The sequence below is a fragment of the Oncorhynchus mykiss genome, chromosome 2 (assembly GCF_057628025.1).
Source record: "Oncorhynchus mykiss isolate SJ-2025 chromosome 2, ASM5762802v1, whole genome shotgun sequence".
Classification (NCBI taxonomy): domain Eukaryota; kingdom Metazoa; phylum Chordata; class Actinopteri; order Salmoniformes; family Salmonidae; genus Oncorhynchus; species Oncorhynchus mykiss.
Window position 1 is genome coordinate 62,274,244 of NC_143023.1, and position 21,800 is coordinate 62,296,043.

General features: G+C 44.2%; 1 protein-coding gene and 1 long non-coding RNA gene across 4 annotated transcripts in view; one reads left to right on the top strand and one right to left on the bottom strand.

Moving 5' to 3' along the window:
* Window positions 1-9,723, top strand: part of fbln1 (fibulin 1) — a 51,045-nt gene extending 41,322 nt beyond the window's left edge. For all 3 annotated transcript variants that reach the window (XR_016487607.1, XM_036952607.2, XM_090204161.1), the window contains exon 17: window positions 8,880-9,723. Coding sequence is in view for 2 of the 3 variants with exons in the window: in XM_036952607.2 (XP_036808502.2) it covers window positions 8,880-9,019 (140 nt within the window). In the remaining variant the exon portion in view is untranslated. The remainder of the gene's footprint in view (window positions 1-8,879) is intronic.
* Window positions 6,054-20,886, bottom strand: LOC149985177 (uncharacterized). Its single transcript, XR_016487609.1, has 2 exons — window positions 20,845-20,886; window positions 6,054-6,505 (listed from the first exon to the last, which is right to left on the bottom strand). It is a non-coding gene; the product is annotated as an uncharacterized LOC149985177 (long non-coding RNA).
* Between the last annotated feature and the right edge of the window lie 914 nt (window positions 20,887-21,800).

Genomic DNA, 21,800 nt, shown 5'->3' on the forward strand with positions numbered 1-21,800 from the left:
TAGGCGGTATTGAATGTCACATATTTGTCTCTCGACCTATCTGCACCTACGTTGTAAACTTTCCTTCATAGGCTAGGTTGTAGCAACCTCCAGATGGGTATAGGGAACATTTGAATATTATGTAGTAGCCTAAACCTATCGCTGTTACACTGAACTAGGTGAATGGAATATGAATGAGAGTCATCCAGTATGCTGTTATAGAAATAAGGCCATTCTCATGAAAAAAAATCGTCCTCCCTCATCTTAAATGGCACCGATCGCCACTGCTTTATGGATATATTTTTGGCCAATACAGATAATGTAATTAAAGGTATCCAGGGATACTGACATACTGTATCCGTTTATCAAATATGGATCCAAAAGACATTCAGGAAATGCGCATGTTGATAAATCAATGTTTCCAGGAAGTCCACCAAATCCAGCATCAACTTCTGTTGTAGGTTTTAATGTCATGTTTCTAGATATAGAGTGCTTTTGTCTAATTTGTCCTATGCTCCTCAGCGGTAGTTTAGGTTACTGTACAAGGTCACTTTTACTACGATGTGAAGGTCACAATAAAGATAATGTACTATATATGTTACTATATCATCAATGCTACTCATCCATTAAACAACCACTGAACATAGAAAGTCCAAGAAAAGCAGCAATCTTTTCCTTCCAGCTACTGTAGCTACTTTTTCAATGATGTCACAAGCAGTGGAGCATGATTGCATGCGTCCAACGGTTCATTTGATCTGTAACTGTGACTCATTGCTAAATGACCTTGAAATACCAAACCACACGAGCTGGCCTTTCAGACTGGGGGTGTTCAGTGCTCACGTCTCCTTTGGAGTGGTCAAGGGACTGTTTAGACAGCCTGGCTGGACTGCCCAACCGTCGGTCAGTTGGTTGTGATCAGGAGCTATACCAAACACACAAGAAAGGCCAGTCAGGCCCGTGCCCTATGGTCCGGTCCCCAAGGGGTTTCATGCTAATCCTATGCCTCTCTCAGAGCGGACTGGGCCTGGGCCGTAGCGTGCTCTGCCTGGCCTTTGTCCAATGGTTTTACAGCACGGAGTATGCATCGCACCACGGCCAGCGTGTCATTATACAATACTGTGGTAAGGCCGACGCATGCTTTTCATTTGTTTCTGGTGTTAAACCCGTTCATTTTGGATTTTGTCATACACTTCCTCGCCGAGTTGTAGAAACCAGAAAACCCCGAAATTGTACTGTTTACATGTAACCCTTTAATATTGTATCCCTCGCAGCCTCCTGACATTTGCTTCACTTTGTTTTGTGGCAGTGTCTCCTCTGCTACCATGTATTTAACACTTAAAATACCCCCCCTTACTACGCCAATGAGCAGCCATTTTGACTGCAACATTCTAACTGTCTAATACACTGCTCAAAAAAATAAAGGGAACACTTAAACAACACAATGTAACTCCAAGTCAATCACACTTCTGTGAAATCAAACTGTCCACTTAGGAAGCAACACTGATTGACAATAAATTTCACATGCTGTTGTGCAAATTGAATAGACAACAGGTGGAAATTATAGGCATTTAGCAAGACACCCCCAATAAAGGAGTGGTTCTGCAGGTGGGGACCACAGACCACTTCTCAGTTCCTATGCTTCCTGGCTGATGTTTTGGTCACTTTTGAATGCTGGCGGTGCTTTCACTCTAGTGGTAGCATGAGACGGAGTCTACAACCCACACAAGTGGCTCAGGTAGTGCAGCTCATCCAGGATGGCACATCAATGTGAGATGTGGCAAGAAGGTTTGCTGTGTCTGTCAGCGTAGTGTCCAGAGCATGGAGGCGCTACCAGGAGACAGGCCAGTACATCAGGAGACGTGGAGGAGGCCGTAGGAGGGCAACAACCCAGCAGCAGCAACACTACCTCTGCCTTTGTGCAAGGAGAAGCAGGAGGAGCACTGCCAGAGCCCTGCAAAATGACCTCCAGCAGGCCACAAATGTGCATGTGTCTGCTCAAACGGTCAGAAAAAGACTCCATGAGGGTGGTATGAGGGCCCGACGTCCACAGGTGGGGGTTGTGCTTACAGCCCAACACCGTGCAGGACGTTTGGCATTTGCCAGAGAACACCAAGATTGACAAATTCACCACTGGCACCCTGTGCTCTTCACAGATGAAAGCAGGTTCACACTGAGCACATGTGACAGACGTGACAGTCTGGAGACGCCGTGGAGAACGTTCTGCTGCCTGCAACATCCTCCAGCATGACCGGTTTGGCGGTGGGTCAGTCATGGTGTGGGGTGGCATTTCTTTGGGGGGCCACACAGCCCTCCATGTGCTCACCAGAGGTAGCCTGACTGCCAATAGGTACCGAGATGAGATCCTCAGACCCCTTGTGAGACCATATGCTGGTGTGGTTGACCCTGGGTTCCTCCTAATGCAAGACAATGCTAGACCTCATGTGGCTGGAGTGTGTCAGCAGTTCCTGCAAGAGGAAGGCATTGATGCTATGGACTGGCCCACCCGTTTCCCAGACCTGAATCCAATTGAGCACATCTGGGACATCATGTCTCGCTCCATCCACCAACCACGTTGCACCACAGACCGTCCAGGAGTTGGATACTTTAGTCCAGGTCTGGGAGGAGATCCCTCAGGAGACCATCTGCCACCTCATCAGGAGCATGCCCAGGCGTTGTAGGGAGGTCATACAGGCACATGGAGGCCCCACACAATACTGAGCCTCATTTGGACTTGTTTTAAGGACATTACATCAAAGTTGGATCAGCCTGTAGTGTGGTTTTCCACTTTAATTTCGAGTGTGACTCCAAATCCAGACCTCCATGGGTTGATACATTTGATTTCCATTGATAATTTGTGTGTGATTTTGTTGTCAGCACATTCAACTATGTCAAGAAGAAAGTATTCAATAAGAATATTTCATTCATTCAGATCTAGGATGTGTTATTTTAGTGTTCCTTTTATTTTTTTGAGCAGTGTAAGTACATTTCCCATATCCTATCAGAAAAAGTATCCTTTGGTTGTGTTCATGAAGGTCTTGGGTAACAATCAAAGAACACCATAACATTTTTATTAGTTTATGTTACTGTAGATAATCTCACGTGTGGAGCGCAAAAGAACAGCGGTTATTCATGGAAAAATTTACATTTTGAAATGTATTTAGCAAGGGTAAGTGTTTTTGGAAACCTCAGAATCTGCTCTATCTGATACTATATAGAACTCAGAGGAGGCTGGTGGGAGGGGCTATATGAGAATGGGTTCATTGTAATGGCTGGAATGGAATAAATGGAATGTATCAAACACATCAAACATGGAAACCACGTATGACTCCGTTCCATTGATTCCATTTCAGCTATTACAATGAGCCTGTCATCCTATAGCTCCTCCCACCAGGCTCCTCTGATAGAAATCAAAACGTCTTACCTGCATGTGACTCTATAGGATGATTAGAAAAAGTCACTTTTTGGCAATCCAGGGAAAGAAATGACATGTCCTCCTAAAACTTCTTATAACACAAATTCCGTTCGTGATATCCAGTGGCGACCAGTCATTCAGGGCAGAGCCCCACCTGTTTTGAGCCCCACATTTTTAGCTTAAAAAAATCAGGGTTGCCTGTTTTGCATGTTATTTTGTTATTAATATTTGTTTGCAAACAATGTAATTTTTTCAAATAATAATTATTGAGTTAATAATTGTTATCTTTTTGCGGGTAGAGCTCTGAAAATTCAAGCCTCTTGGGTGCTGCCATAGAGATACATTAGAAGTGCCCATCCAAGAAGGCTCAAGGTCATTGGCCACAGATAAAATTACGTTACATCACGTTATATCTACAGCAGCTTTGATTGGACTGAATCTTAGCTAGCAGTCATCATCAAGTCGACAATCTACTGGAAAATCTTCTTTAATCCTTGTCATATGAAGATGAAACGTATCAGTGCTCAAGAGCTACGACCTGAAGATCACTGACGTCATCATGATTCAACCTTGTTTTTTCCGAGTTCTCAGTGGTCTTGATAGCACCATAAATCCAGAGAATGCCAGACTTTGATGACAAAGTTTAATGACAAAATCTGTCCATGAAGGACCGCCGCGCCACCTTCCAATTAGTGGTGGCTTTAGTTTGCCCTACCAGGATTTACATGCTAAAATCACCAATGGTCATATCTAAATTCTAACAACATATGTGTGTTAAATATACTTATTTAGGAAAATTCAAGGAAGGAGGGCAGCATGACTTAAAAAAATGGAAGAGATATTTCAATTTTAAATTCATATGCAGCTGTAACGGATGTGAAACGGCTAGCTTAGTTAGCGTGGGCGCTAAATAGCGTTTCAATCAGTGACGTCACTTGCTCTGAGACCTTGAAGTAGTAGTTCCCCTTGCTCTGCAAGGGCCGTGGCTTTTGTGGAGCGATGGGTAACGACGCTTCGTAGGTGTCAGTTGTTGATGTGTGCAGAAGGTCCCTAGTTCGCGCCCGGGTATGGGCAAGGGGACGGTCTAAAATTATACTGTTACACAGTCAAAATGACTGCCTCTGCGCCTCTAGTGTTAACGCTTTTTTCTACTTACAGGCTATGTTACGGTGTGCCGGAATGTTCTGGGGAACAGGGGGTTTGTGCAGCTGTGTGTTTGATGGAGGTTGGAACATGGTGGGGTCACCTCTGCACCCTGCGGCAGATATACTACCTCAACGCACTCCCAGATATACTACCTCAACACACTCCCAGGGATAGCAGAGCACTTTCAGACGTTCTGTAGGCGTACAATCATATCCTGGAATGTACTAGATACACAAAGTAGAGGAGAGATGATATCAGTGAGAGATCTGGTCTTTTTTTTATTGTTTATGTGTAATGGCCTACACCTCAGGTACTGACGATATGATTGCATCAAAGTAAAACCTGGTAGCTTTGAGGTTTTCACCTCACCACAGCTCGTGACCGAGTGAAATGTTTGCAATGATTATGTGGTTGTGGTGGTTTGGTTTCACCTCAGATTCATAGCTAGTATGTTGAGCTCCAGCTGTCACTGTAGATGCCTTGTCTTCGTGGAGGATACGGCACTCTGTGTGCTGTGGATGTGAAACATGTTGAAGCACAGAGCCCTTATAAGGCTTCATACGAGCCTCTTCAGGTGTAACATCTGGCTGGTCTAACTGCGCAATTAAAACTTGGGATGATTAAGAGGAACACGCACTGCATGCACTACATCACTCTGCCACTTGCTGAGCTATGTTGAGCCAATCAAAGGACTCAGCTGCCGCACCTCACTGATCAGTGACGACATGTAAAGCTGCTGACAGTAGTACTGAGCACCGCACCTGAGAAAGCCGTGAGACGCCTACAGGCGTAACAGAGTTATGCAATGCCATTTAGATATTGAGGAGTTTTGACTGTGGATGCTCATGGCAACATTTAGTTGAATCCTACATTGTCTAGTGTATTTTTTTTATATCGTGTAAATTTAAAATAATGTAACGTTTCGCTTGTTTGTCCCTCCGATTTTCATTTGTCCTTGATATATTTTGTTTGCGGCAGCAGCAAACTTGGCCCCAGCTGACTCTTGTAATAAAAAACATTTAGAGCCTCCATTGGATTCCGGTCACATTTATGATCTGAAACCATTGCTCTACTCCCAATAAAACAGGGCTATTGTGAAAGTGAAACCCATGCCGTATTGTGGTGCGCCATACTGTATTTATAATGAATGATATGTTTCATTGTGCTCGTCTCGCTCTCGCTCGTCTTGATTGGGTAATCCAGTTCATCCAATATTGAACCCTGTGAACTGACTAACTTCGAAGTTACATGGGCAAATTTGAACTTCATGAACTCTGTTTCTTCTCATGCATTGCACACAGTGCACATGTTGCATTGATAGTATATCTTGTTGTACGTCAACGACTCACATGCAGTGGATCAATTCCCAAACTCAGTCAACTGTATGTCTACATTATCTCTCTGTATTGAGTGAATATTTGGCACTTGTATAACTGAACAGCATGCCACCTCCATTTGCTGGTGATGATAATAATTGTTTCATATACGCAAAGCCCCAATCTGTTTTTCCATGTCCTTTATTTTTCTGAACATTAGTGCTGCAGCACTGTCGTTGAGTTCACACAGAGGTTCCTTCTCTCTGATGAAGCTGACGGTTTGGAAACAATAAAACCCCCGTCCCGCTCCCCTCGGTCCCTCAGCCCTGTGTCACTACGCAACAGAGTCCCAAAACACCAAAACAAGGGGGCAACCCTGGTAAGAAGGGCCCTATTCCACACTCTTCAGGCGCTTATCGCTGGAATCTTCTGGAATCTTCTGTGTGGCCGGGGATGAGAGGTTAGGCTCAGTAAGACTGACTCTGGTTGAGCTTCTCTTGCTGCCGCCTAAAGATGGATCCCTGAAGGAATGCCTGCCTGCCTTCATGGCTGTATCGCGTGACAGACCAGTCCGCTTCCCGTCGTCCAACACATGGGACTCATTTACCCTCGCGGGCCTCAATGATGGTGCCACAAACATCAGGCAGGCGCCCTTAGGAAGAGGAGAAGATGAGACAGGGAGAAGGCAAGAGAGGAGAAGAGAAAATAATGTTAGCGTTTTAGAGAGGGTCTAGATTCTAACCCCACACCATGCCAGTGTCCACCCCAGAGGACATTTGCAGCAAACAGCTCACTCTTGATCTTCATCGTTTGCCCTATGGTGAGAATGAGGGCAATTCCACAGAAACAGGATGATGCTGAGACTCCGATTTTTCACTTTAAAAGTATGCCAAAGAAAAACCATTGATTGCAAAGTTAAACAAACCATGCAACTCTATGCACAAGGAATACTTTTTATTTCCACAGGACAGTTTCCAAAATCACATTTACTCGAAGAACAGTGCAGATGTAAAGTTTGGTAACAGATGGACGGTAAAATCTCCCTGTTTTTTATGTGACCATGTTTTACAAAAACTCTTAAATATCTCCAGAAAAGGGGGTTGCCAGCTATGAAATAACACCTTATGTTTGAAAAAAATATGTTTTGGTTATTGAACTATAGTAGGTTCTTAATTTGAGCCAGTTTGCTACAGCAGGAAAATAATCCTGCAGCAACAGGAAATGTGAATTATGTGGATTATAATTAATGGGCAAATCAAGTCTGAAATGTCAATGTAGAAATTACAAACGTTAGAAAATTTTTTAAACCTCAAATACACTACAAGTTTGCATTTCCTTCTGTGCAGGAAAATTCTCAGCAACGAAAGAGTGCTCAAATTAAGATCCTACATCTGTAAGTGAAGTGGATTAACACCCATTAACAGACTGATGGTAACAGAATGAAATCATGGGTCTTTGATCTGTACTATACAGAAATGCATAATTATGAATGTCCTTCTCTTCATGGTAGAAAAATGTTTACATCTTCCTTTACATGTTTGGGTATTATTATACGCACGGGCTATTATTTGAATGAGCTCCACCTCCAAACAAGACCACATTTGGTTAGTCCGGACCGGTCATAACAGAATGCCAGTGGAAGGTTCAGTTGCAGTCATTATGTTACTGATTTTGTAATGACAAGACAATAGGCAATATTTAGTCAACGTATGCCAAATAATTTATGCAAAACGAAATATAAAATGTTGATATTAGTTGGTAGGGGTCTTTACTCCAACATTATTGTGTTTTGATGTATTTCAAATAGCTTTAATGAATTTTTCTGTTTTCTAAGACCCCTTTTCCATCTGTTTGACCAGAAGTCAAAGCCTTCGCATATTCCTAATTTTTAGGATGGAAACCGTAGAAAAATTTATAAAAGCCTTAGTTTCTCTAGCTTTCGTTTGACATCAAATTTTATGTGCTCATATGAACTTCATATGTTAGTGCTCATGGGGCTTTTTACATGGAAATACCCATGACCAAATGTCTCTCACTGGTTTATGACAATTGTGGTACAAAGGCTTTTCATGAGTCACATTGAGTGATGGCGGGACATCTTGTTGATTTGATTTAAGATCATTCATCAGGCTGTACTTTTGATAGACTTTACCGCATTGAATTCAAAAAAAAATTTGAATTATGAGACCAATACCTACTTCATCTAATACCTGTCTCTCTGTGTGAGAAACCGTCGAGAGAGAACAAGAGAGATGGATGGATAGATAGAGAGAAAGACAACAGTGAATGGACAGTGCAGTGATTGTGCTGCCTGGCTGCACGCTGGGCGATGGCTGTTCAAACAGGACTGAGCTGAAATGTCACCAGCCCTCCGCAGAGAAAGGGCCTGCTGACAGCCTGGATAAACACGGTCGTTCTTTCACCCTGTAATCGCATGTTCACTTAAAAAGAGCTTCCAACAAATTCCATGTGCATTCGGTCATTCTTGGGTCTCGGTCTAAAGCAGTGGTGTTGTGTTTTCCCCACGTTGTTACCGTGATAGGAGAGTGTCTCTTTTGCTTGTCCTCCAAGGGAGGTTGGCGGTTGGAGGGAGGAAGGTGGGGGAAAGGTGGATGGAGGGAGGGAGGGATGAAGGAGAGAAATAAAAGCCTGATTCACATCACTAGGTTTGACATTCCTCTCATCGTATGAGGTCAGCACGTCACCAGGCTCCAGTAATAGTATTGCTGCACGTGATGAGAAGAAAACAACATCGATCCATCCCTGCTGCCACTTTTCATTCTAGAATGTCCCGAGATAGAACTAGAATGGGCCTATTACTTCCATACAGTATGTTACGAGTAGGAATGCAAAAAATGTAGAGAAAGGTTTCCTATCCCCTGTAAGGATGACTGCAAACTAAATAAAACTGTTTTAATTAAGCTAACTTGATGGTCAGTCATAACAAACAAAAAAACTCCCCCCCCCCCTTACCCAGTACGTTTGGTACCCTTCACTCTCTGACTATCCCTCTGTGTCTCCCTTAGGTGTCGTCCGACAGGTGAAGCCCCTGATTGGCTCGCTAAACATGGTGTTGAAGCTGGCTATGAACTATGTCACCTCTGGGGTGGTGTCTCATCGGAACATCGTCAATGTCCACATCTTTGTTTCCGAGTTCTGGTTCTGAGTTTAGGACATGCCACCGCCACCACCACACATAGCCACACAGTTCTACCACAGTACTACCAGCACCGTCACATAATAGCCACAAAGTACTACCAATTACACATTACTACCACCCAGTACTACCACCGTACTATAACTTACCGTCCTAACATGAAGAGCAATTCGAATTCCGAGTGCATGGAGGAGAAAAGGAAGATTATTTAGGTGTATAACTACAAGGATGTGCATGCACACCATTGGGAGGTATAACACAAGTCATTCCTGATAAACCCAACGCAACACATTGTAACTGACTTTTGTTCATTTTTCGTTCCGTTTCCATTAAGATGAACAGACCACAAGCTGCTTAATCACTTTTTATATTGTATGAAACTAAGGCACACTTCCCAGTCAGTTTACATGTAATAGAAATTGATGTAACAAGCCAAGCCATGAGTGGACGCATGCATCTGGCGCACAGAGCTTGATGTGAAGACCTCACATACTGTATCGTGTAATGTAAGCATGCTGTCATGCTGAAAGACAATAGAATGTGATTGTGAATTGAAAGGGCATGCGTAGACATGGAGAGGTGAAACACCATTGAAGGATTTAACAGTTGAATGTAACACTTACCCATAGGTTCATGGCGTGTATTACATTTCCTTTTCTTACGTAATACACTGCGAAAGGTGTTACGGTACTAAATAAACCATCTTGTTTTTACTTATGAAGCCTTTTCTTTGTGTGCGGGCGAGTGAAAGCTTCAGGTTGGTTGATGAATTTAACTTGTGTTCATTTGGAGGAGAAGTGGGACAGAAGTCATTTCTGGTACAGTGATTGAGAGTGCAGAAAAAAAAGGGTGAGTCAGGGGAGAGAGAACGGGTACATAGGCACTAGGAACCAGGAACCACAGCCCTAATTAGGTTAGTCACTGAACCAGAACGGTTCTCTCTACTCCCACTAAGTCAGCCTAGTGGACATGAGACGCTGTTGGTGGAGCAGATGACAGCAATGTTCTAACGATGGGGCTGTAATCATCCCCGTGGTTGAGGCCCAGGCAGAGCTTTCCAATGCTTCAGACAATGGAGGAAGGAGTGACATTCATCAGGAGCCCAGCCTGTCTACACGGACGGCTCTAAAGGTACTGAGGAGATAATTCCCTGGATTATTGTTCTTTTTTTGTATTTATTAGGAATTACTGCACTGTTGGAGCTAGAAACACAAACATTTCGCTGCACCTGAAATAACATCTGCAAATCTGTGTACGAGACCAAAAAACTTTGATTTGATCAAATAGAGGCCAAGAGGTCAGACCTGTTCAGATGTGAAAAGGAAAGGAGAAATATTTGGAATGTTTGTTTGTGTGTGCGTGCGTGTGAAGAAAACAGATGACAATAATATGATGGTTAGACCAGCATCTGTAAAGACATACCCACAGAGGTAAAGGCAATTAGCCAATCTGGAAGGACATTACAAACTGTCTGACGTGGGGGATTATTTGAAGGACCATAGGACAGACACATTGGGTAGATGTGTGAGAGTAGCTAAGTATAGCTGAACATGGACAATGGGACAGCGTGTACAGACTGTACTGGGCAGGGTAGAGTGTGTAGGAGGACAGCACAGATTCCAACAAGCTGAATAATATGGACAGTCAAGAAAGGCTGGAGCAGCAGTCCCTACTCCCTGCGCTGCTGCACTACAAAACCACATACATGTGTGGGGACAAATGAGCAAACATCTCTTGCCAGATTCCCTCTGCAAAGCCAAGACGAGCTGCTTGCCTTACACTGGAAGCTCCTATGACTAACCAGCTAGCGTGGGTCTGATGAGTCGACATAATGGCAGAGCAGCAGAGAAGACCTGTGTGGACTGGACTGGTTTGGCCTGTTTGTTTATGTACTCTACTGTGGCACTGTGGTTAGGGCTCTCTGTGTGAGTTGTCATGGTGGTGTCTGGCTTTGGGGGAAGAAGGAAAGGGGTATGGGGACTGAGATGACCTGATCCCCAGCCTGGAGGGCTCAGTGGAGGAGGAGAGGCTGTGGCAGGAGCCAGGACAGACACCAGGGCCCATGGAGGCACGTGCTGGGGCTGACTCCTGCACTCGCCTGATCCCGCTTTTTCCTGGCGGCCAACCCTGGCTACCACCGCAACATATGTTATAGGATATAAGTGAGTTCTTTTAATAAAGGTTGGGGTATTTTTTTTAAGGTTACAAACCACTGTTTCTCATTACAGAAAACACAAAAATGTTGCTGTTAGATGGATACTACTAGAATGCCAATGTCCTACCCTCATCTGCACTATAGATACAAAAGTATTTGGACATCCCTTCAAATGAGTAGATTTGGCTATTTCAGCCACACCCGTTGCTTACAGGTGTATAAAATCGAGCACGCAGCCATGCAATCTCCATAGACAAACATTGGCAGTAGAATGGCCTTACTGAAGAGCTCAGTGACTTTCAACGTGGCAACGTCATAGGATGACACCCATCCAACATGTCAGTTCGTCAAATTTCGGTCCTGCTAGAGCTACCCCGGTCAACCGCGAAGCGGTAGGCCACACAAGCTCACAGAATGGGACCACTGAGTGCTGAAGCGTGTAACGCGTAACAATCGCCTGTCCTCGGTTGCAACACTCACTATCGAGTTCCAAACTACCTCTGGAAGCAACGTCAGCACAAGAACTGTTCTGTCGGGAGCTTCATGAAATGGGTTTCCATGTTTAAGCAGCCACACATCAGCCTAAAATCACCATGCGCAATGCCAAGCGTCAGCTGGAGTGGTTCTCTGGAGTGATGAATCACAGCCATCTGGCAGTCCAACGGATTAATCTGGGTTTGGCGGATGGCAGGAGAACGCTACTTGCCAGAATGCATAGTGCCAACTGTAAAGTTTGGTGGAGGAGGAATAATGGTCTGGGGCTGTTTTTCATGGTTCAGGGTAGGCCCCTTAGTTCCAGTGAGGGGAAATCTTAACGCTACAGCATACAATGGCATTCTAGATGATTCTGTGCTTCCAACATTGTGGCAACAGTTTGGGGAAGGCCCTTTCCTGTTTCAGCATGACAATTCCCCCATGCACAAAGCGAGGTCCATACAGAAATGGTTTGTCGAGATTGATGTGGAAGTACTGGACTGGCATGCTCAAAGCCCTGACCCCAAACCATCGAACATCTTTGGGATGAATTGGAACGCCGACTGCGAACCAGGCCTTATCGCCCAACATCAGTGCCTGACCTCACTAATGCTCTTGTGGCTGAATGGAACCAAGTCCCCGCAGTACTGTTCCAACATCTAGTGGAAAGCCTTCGCAGAAGAGTGGAGGCTGTTATGGCAGCAATGGGGTAGACCAACTCCATATTAATGCCCATGATTTTGGAATGAGATGTTCAACGAGCAGGTGTCCACATACTTTTGGTCATGTAGTATATATTTCATTTACATGACCTTACAGTCATTTTTCATCCATTCTGAAGACGATAGGTTAATTTTAAAAATTTGGTGGACACTTATTCATATTTATTCCTCGCAACTTTTGTGGAAGTGATGATCCCCTCATTCACTGTAGTTGTATTGACTCAGAAATGTATGTAAACCTGCAATAATGTATGTAACATACAGCAAATATTAGACCTGAGGGTAGTAAAAAAGTATCCAACACATCCATTTGACTGACATTCTTAACTAAAATGTCAGTACAGCACAACACCCATCTTCTCTTTAGTTTTCTACTTGGTGTTTCACAGTAGTCCAATAGATGGCAGACACATACAACACAACTCTTGCTTTACACAACTCTCTGTCCACTGCAACTGCTTTAACAAGGACTGAACTGCTTCACCATGGTGGAAAACCAACCCAACACAAATTGTGCTAATTCCTTTCTTTAGGCCTTCATGGAACCTGGCCATGGCAATATCCCCTCTCATATGATCAATGAAACTCTCTGTGGTTTTGAGGCAGAGACAGTGGACCAATTACCCAGCGGGCTCCACCTTGACCCCAAAGAACAACATAAAACACCCGAGTTGTGACCCTCCATAACTTACTGCTCCAGACTTAACCACCCTATGACCAGTGCTGAACTCACCCTGATGCCAGAGTACACACTGGATCAATCACATCGGGGAGTAGGGAGTCGGGCCGTACTCATGAAAATTCAGAGCACAGTTTTTCTGTTGTTGTAGCTCCTGAAAAGAACACCATACCGCCACTCCTTATTTTGGGAGGAGAGACGCACGGTGACGTCCGCAGAGCTTAACTAGATGCATATCATATGGAGGGAAAGATGGATAGGAGACGGTCTGAGTACCTCATAGTGTTGCAAACGACCCTAAAATAGATGGTGACATCAGGTTGTAAAGTGGCCCTTTTCATATGGGATGATGGGATGAGAGGATGGATGGCTTTAGCATGACTCTATTCATTACAGACACATATTTGTTCTATTTCACATTTAAAACAAATGTGTTCTTCATAAGAATAATAGCACATTGTTTATTGAAGAAAATAGCCATGTGCCAAATGACATACTGGCTGCGAGGTTTGTAAATAGGCAATAATGGGAATTCAAAAGTATTTTTTTCTCTGTAGCCAGAGCTCTTACAATGTGAAAGGCTTTTTGTGTGTGTGTGTGTGTCTAGGCAAGCAGCATGGAGGCCCATTCTGAGGTTGACAATCAAACAGGCCACATTGTATACTTGTAATTATGAATATAAATGAAATCGACTATCGATCTTTGGTTCAATTGATCTGTGACACAGAATCAACTCACAATTTGACAACAGTGGAGTTACCACACGGCGTCACCTTACAAGTCTGCTGAGTTAAAGATCAAGGATCAATATATGGAATAGGTCTTGATCAACTTAAATTTTTTGAGAGGAAACCACAGTTGCTCCATAACAGCAGGTTACTTTGTACGTTTTTGCACTTTTGCACCCGTTAAGGGATCCTACGAGAAAAGGGTTTATAAAACCTGCCGCGTTTAGCGACAGCCCCGCCATGCCTCTACTAAGACTCCTCTGACATCACCAACCATTTGACCCTAAACGTTTGAGTCTTTCTTGTAGTGAAAACAGCTTGAGAGTTTGCTGTGTCTGTGTGAGAGTGTGTTGCTTGGTCTGTGGCTGCGTACACACACCCTACTGTCCTCCCACTGCAGACCCACTGAGCTGTCTGGTCAAAAGTAGTGGACAATATAGGGAGAAGGGTGCCATTTCGGACACAACCTGGGAGTCACCATGCTGTTTTGGCATCTGGTTACAAGGAAATCAGTACACTGTACGTTTTGATAAGTGTTGTCAGCCGTGTAATTGTTTTGAACTTGTACAGTTTAGGCCACCTGCCCACAGAACCTGACACTGGCAATCAGCACTTTACACTGACTGACTGGAATCACACCCAGTAATGAATTATCAAATCACTCACTTAACCTATGGCAATAATGACTGATGAGGGAGTACGAAATAAGAGGGAAGACTTCCTTTCAGCCAAGCTCCAAACTTATCCACATACTCTGCTTATGCACAAGTTCACCCAGCAGGGGTGTTATTTCAGCTAAAAATAGGGAGTGGCAGAATGACCTCCTCACCAACACACACACACACACACACACACAATACACATATAAAATAGGAGGAAATGGTTTCCTGAAAATCATAGCAGGCAAAGTTATGCCCACAACAACATCCAATAACTAGCTACCAAGTGCCAATTGACCTACCTCTGTGCCTCTTGCACATGTCCCCTGTTTTAGTGTATTTTTCTTCACTCAGCAGGCTTTCTTAGCTAGCTTCATCGCTCACTTGTAGGCTGCTAGCTATGCCAGATGGCTACCCAGCTACTTAACCAGACATCTAGCTGAGAAGCTTGCTTTAGCAACAATTACTGGATGTCTTTTAAGGCAATATAATCTAGCAAAATGTCTTGAAATAAATTGTAGCTAACTGTGTGTTAGTGTGTGGAGACATTGCTAGTGTTTGGAGCTGTGTCTACACACAATACTTAATTTATCGCTCTCCGTATGCCAGAGAAATTTGCACAGTATTTTTTAAAGAGGTTTAGGCAATGATTTGTATAACTAACCCAAGAAACACCATAACCTGTCATTTCCAAAGGGAGCAAAGGGAAGCATAGTGGCCAGAACAAGCAAGGAGGTGGGCATAGTCAAGAACTGACTAGCGAGATCCTATTGGTTCGTTCTAGCATGTATTTGCATATATACATTAGGGAACACCTACTCTGTGAAGTGTGCATGTGCAATAACTCAAATCGCCCTTGCACGCCTAAACAATGCAATTTTTTAAAACTTTGGCAAAGGGTAAAATCCACAAAACTTAGTCCACTCTGTTTGTATATGATTCTTGTTTTGGGAACGTAAAACTGTACCAAGATCAAATGTTTCATCAATGAGAAGATTTGCAGAATGTCAGCCATCTTGCTCCGTACTCTCCCACTGCCAGTCACTGGGCTTCCAGTGGAAATACCAACCATGGACAATCAGCTGTGAGGAATTGGTCTGAGGGCAGGGTAAAGGAAAATCAGAAAAGAGGCTAAAAGAGCTAGCCACCACAGGCACAGGAAATCGAGCACGCCAAGATCTCTGTTTTTGCATACCGTAAAAGTTTGAGTATAATAAATACTTGCAGTGATCGGGTCTAAGTTTACTCGTTCAGGTTATTTCACTAGTTTTTCTTTCGACCATGTTTCATTAGCTACAATCAGTGAAGTATGTTGAAAGCATCACCGCTGTGTAAATAATCTACCTCATCAGGGACGATTCCACAAGGAAACCAGCACTCTTGTGACCGGCAAAGGCTTGAGTTCCTCTGGCAACGAAGGAGAAAGATCCCCGTGTAAAACTTTACCATGTTTATCTCGCTATTGAGTTTCAGTTCACTAGCGCTAGCCTGGGGACGAGGACCATGCTGCTGCCTTGCATGTTCCTACACAGAGAGAGAGAACAACAAAGGTTGATGGTCGCTGGTGGACACGCTAAACTTCACACCAGTGGTCGTGAGTAAAGACATTGTCACGATTGATCATTTGATGATTGAGGGTTTTATTACATTTATCACATCTATCAAGGTTTTGTAATGCTATGATGAACTGTTGTGAGTTCTCTTTATAGAGGGGTTAACATATTAGGCCTAATTGTTGTGGGGAAGAACAAAGTCAACCAGCCTAGGTTCTCTTTCTAGATTCTCCTCTCGTTGAAGGACAGGAACAAAGCACACGCTTTCTCCTGATAGTGCTAGCTTACGGCTAACTATTGACACACGCTTTCTCGTGATAGTGCTAGCTTACTGCTAACTATTGACACTTGGTACCCCCACGCTGTAAGGCTTAGGCTGACCTGGCTAGCTCACTGGAAAGCAAGCTCACCACACGTGCATTCCTTCCTACTACAAGGAATACTATTCTTGTAACCATGGAGGCTGCTGCCGCTGCACAGGGAGAACCGAGCAGGACTCCTGCCGCAGCACCGGCACACCCATGTCCATGCGGGGCCACTATAGCAGGGAAGGATACACACTCTCTGTGTGTTGCCTGCTTGTGGCTTGAGTATGCTAAGGCAGCACTTGCTAACCCTGAGTCCTGGGTGCACTGTAGGGATTTTCTTTTGAATGCCCTCAAACTGAGACTGCCTAGAGCAGCCCCTCCACAAGGCTCATCTTCCTCACAGCCTTCAGCCGAGGTTAACCCCCAAAACCCCAACCCACCTGGGCTGAGGGGATGAGTGGGAACCCCGAGAACTTCCACCTGCTGTTTCAAGATCTAGTAGCTGGGGAGCAGGGTGGGGACCTTGTCATCGATGAGGAAGATGACAAGGGCATGGCTAACCTTTTCCACCAAGAAGAGGAGGAAAAGGAGGAAGAGGAGTCTCAGGCAGACTGCTCAAGGCCCTCTTCCGCCCTTCGCGGAGCATCAGTGCCCAATGAGAAATGCAGGCAAATTGATGTCTGCAAAAGGGGCAGCGGTCAGGCTCAGTATTGAGTGGCCTGCACCCATAGCGGGTGGCAGCGCCAAAAGAGACTGGTTCGACGGGAGCAGAATCCCCTCTCACACCGTCCTGGGAAAGTAATTCCTCCCAGCAGTCTTAGCTTGCGTGGCAGAATCTAAAAGCAACTGGGACAAACCTTTGTCACTCAAAGTCTAAACCAGACATTTGGCTAACATGGATGTTAAGGACATGGAAGAGTTGGGCTTCAACAAACCCCTGAGCCATCCCTGGCCAACCACCTCAACCCCAATGCCTCGTAACTGCGGCACTTCTCTGCCTGGGGAGAAGGAGCACTTTTCCACATCCATCTTCAAGAAAGTCTACGTGTCTGCGACACATTCAGTAACGTCCCGGCTGTAGTACCAGGCCGAGATGGGTAATCAACTAGTGATTGGCACAGCCAGCCAGCTAGGCCCTTTGGGAGGAGATCTGTGTCATTACAGATATTAAACTCTGGGCATTCATAGGTGCCATTCAAGGCTGTGGGTGTTCCATCAGCCTTGCTATGGTGGAAGAGAGAGCCTTGTGGCTCAACTTGTACATTCACTCTGACAAGGAGAAAGCCAAATTCCTTGACTTTCCTGTTGAGCCGAAGGATCTGTTTGGGGTGACTGTTGCCATACTGCAGAAGTGCGAACTTTGACAGATAGAGGGTGCCCCGTAGACCCAGGAACCATGGCAACCCGGTCTACCCCTCCACGAGCCAAGGCTTCATGGCAGGAAGAAGGCTACATGCTGACACCAGGGTTTTCTGCACTGTGAAGCCTCCTAACAGAGGCCTGCAGTGGGGGAAGTGGCCCTTCGCTGCAGCCGCATCTAACCCAACTGGGGCAGAGAGGGGCAGTCAACAGTCCACATTGTGTCCGCTCTTGGTTGAGCACAGTGGGGGAGAGGCACATCTGTTCTCCTACAACCCTGCCCCTCGTGCAGTGGTTCATATTTGCTCACAGGGAAGATGGAGGGAGCTCACTCTACCCCCAAGTGCCCTCCATGCCACAGCCCTCCCCCTGGCCCTCCCCCTGGCTCTCATTCAAGTAGCTGGGGCAGGAAGACAAATGTCAATCTCCACCTTGCACTTTCTCCGTGTTTTGACCCAACCACTTTCAATAAAAAAGTCTCTGTCTTGCCAAGGGTGCAGAGGGGCAACTCACCATAATGCCGCCAGAGGGCCCTATCAGCACCACTGGCAGGCGAGTGTCATCCGACTTGTGGGCGACTCGCCGCAAAAGCAGGCAACTGGCGCACATGGGTCTTGTCCACAGTTACAAAGGCATACAGACTGCAGTTTGTTATGAAGTCACTCGATTTCAACGGGATCCTATCACTGTATGGAACAAGTGGTGCATTTCTGAGAAGTGGTGTGACCAAAAACAGATCATTCGTTACCAACATGCTTCTTGCAAGACCTTTTGGACAGAGGGAAGGAATTCTCCACTGTTAAGTCATATCGGCTTCGACAATAACACCGTTATTGTTTCATGTTTCCTCTGTTATTTTGTTTCATTAAGGGAGCGCGTCACCCACGCCCAGTCTCCAAGTCTTTAGTCCCGTCTTGGGACCTATCTATTGTGCTAGATGCTATTTCACATCAGCCTTTTGAGCCGCTGGAAAGCTTGGAGATGAAATATCTCTCCTTTACTGCTTGCTGTTACATCTGAGTGACAGTTCACCAGTCGTGCCTACAGTTTTCCCTGTGGTTGTCCAAGGTAACTTTGTCACCTAACCCCCGCCTTTATGCATAAGGTCAGTGATAATTATAATTGTCTTGCATTAGTGTAAGGGGAGGCCGCCTTTTCTTCAACAGCTATCCCATTGGTTAGTCGAGGCTATTATATTGCCTTATAATAGCAAGGGTTTACGGTCCCCGGAGTGTTGTTACTAGCTTCCATATCCACAAAGTCATGAATCGTGCCCATTTCTGCAATTTGTCTTTCAAAATGTGTATTTTAAACCTAACCTTAACCACACTGCTAACCTTATGGCTTACCCTAACCATAAAGGAGCATTATGTAATATTTGGATATGTTTTCTGTAATATATTTCAGTAAATGTCCATAATGTATCTCCATAATAGTTAAATGATAGTGTTTCCCATAATGTTATTCACAAAAAAAAATATTTTGTGCCCAAACAAAATCGCATTCTGAAAATGCAGCCTTTCTATTTGACAACAAAAGACGGTCCGCTTCTGTTGTCAAATGGGAAAGTTGCACCCTCCCTCTCTTCCATCAATGTCACTGAGAGGCGTGGCATTCTCCTCCTCGAGCACAACCAATAATGACAGGGGCTTGAGTTCAATATGGCCGTTTCCTGTTTGGTGAAATTCTACACTGTTCGCTCAATTTCAGTTTATGTGATAAAACAAGCATTTGAGTGTAGAGAATAATTGTACCATCTAAATATATTTTCCATAATAAAAAGAGTTGTTTATATATCCAGCCTAAGTGATGTTGCAATTTGCATAGCTTCCTCAAGGGGAAAGCAAAGTGAGACATAGTACCTTTAAATTAACCATATCAGTCTGAGCTCCCAGCAAAAATGGGCTTTTCATTTATCTCATGTCCAACCCTTATATTTAGCCCCACAATGAAGTGTTACACCATTTCATTTTCAGGACAACCAGAGCTACAAGTAGAACACAAAACAATAGACATAAATAGTTGCATTCATGAGCGTTATTGACAAACGTCAATAAAAATAATTAATGTCCACTAAAGCAAAAACCTGTTCAAAATTATGAACGCTGTATGTACAGAAAATGTTTGCTCACTGGGAAATTAATATCCAACTAGTCAGTGACATTAGTTTGTGACAGCAACTATACCCTGGGATTTCCTACAATCTTCTATGTAGAAGAACCCCATACCTTCTAAAGACTCTTGTGTAGCTTGTGCGCCTCATAGAGCAAAACATGCTCCGTGTGTGAGAGTCTCAGCTTTGCATAGATAGCCTAATGAAGCAGGATCCTACCAGTGCATAGGAGAGACAATCCATCCACGGTCAGGTTGTAGGTGTTACACATACGTCATAATCTGCAATTTCTAACAATGTAATATATTATATGCAGGAAAGCAACATGGACACATCTATTGACTATATCTACTGACTAGGGATGGATCCTAAGTGGACGTTTCTGCATAACAAGACATCTGCATGTTCGTTCCAAACCACTGTCTCGGTATATACGGTACACCCTACTACACCCTCATTTTTGGGATTAAGACACAAAGGATTATTCAATAGTTCACAGGAATCAACAGTAATATCCCTGGGGGAAGGATTTAGGCCGGCAGAAACAGAACATTTAGAATTAACGACATTCAGAGTGTTCCCCTCTCTCTATCTCTTCTGTTGCCATTGTTAGAGCTTTGACTGCCCAACGTTCAGTTTCACTTTCTGCTACACTCTGCGAATGTCTTTGTTTAGCTCTCTCCAGCAACCACACAGAGACAGAGGTCGTTTCTGATATTAATGAACGCAGGGCCTTTGAAGTTGTCAAATAGGCATGAGGAATTTCAGCACAAAAACTCAAAACAACAACTTGGCCCACTATTGCTGCATAATAATTAGTGTGTCACATTTGCTTTTGAAAAGCATGCCTGTCTGTTCTTTGTTCATAATTGTAGCTAGGAAAATCCGTCAATATGTTTTGGTTTTGGTACCAGTTTGCACAAAGTGAGCGTGGTTAATCGTTAAGAGTCAAGAGGTGGCCACCGGCCAGGGAAAGGTGCAGTCCATGCTATTCAATCACCCATGACTTAGGATCTATTTTTTGAGCTGCCACACCCCAAACACCCAACACACCACCTTTCAACAAAGGAACAAAGTTTCCTACCTCAAGTGTGCAGTGTGTGGAGCTGAGCTGTTTGTTCATAGTGAGAAAAAAGGGAAGGAAATGGCTCTTATAATCTATGCTGCCAGTGTGATTGAATGTACTGGTCCCTTTTTTCTCTTTGCTTTTCATCAAAAACAAGACACAAGACATCTTTCAACAATATAAGGCTATGTTTTAGAGCATTGATGTAATTGCCACGGAAATGGGGGGATATGTCCCCCACAATATTCAGAACAGGCCGATTCGTCCCCCCCAATAATAAATAAATGGGAAGGGAGACCCCTGACTCCTGGAGGTTGGGGGGCCCCCCAGATAGCATAAACAATGGCAACAAAAAATGTATTGCAGGAAATCTGCTTTAACTTTTTCTACTTTGGGCACAAAAACAGTCCAATTCCTCTTCTTTAAAAATGTTCAAACAGGAATGGGGTGTGCCTTTGGTGGATCATCGGTGAGTCATTTTGGTCCTGCACGTCATGACCGACGTAGCTAGTTTGTTAGCTAAACTAGCCACTTGTAGCTAGCCAGTAACTCCTCCAGTATGTGTTGATATTATTTTGAATGGAAGCTGTAGGACTTGGTAGCCAAATATCTTATTCATCCACTTTTTTAAGCAATACATAACCTTGTATGATGGTGCATTGATCAGTTATGCAGTTTAAAGCCGTTATTTGTGAGTTTTTTTTCTCCCAAAGTCGACCTTTAAAGTAACTATCCAGTGTTTCCAGAATTCTATGATATATGACCTATAATTCATTACAATGTGAGGGAAAGTTTAAGTTCGCCCTCTCCAATATGTACACCGCAATTTCATCCTTGTTTTAGAGACACTGTTGAGGTCAATCTGACAATCAAGATAGCTAATAATTTAGCCTTAGCTGTAGCCTGTAAACTTCGTCAAACCTGGGAAGTGCTCAGACACTATAGCCACCTGACTACTAGTATGTCAGAACACT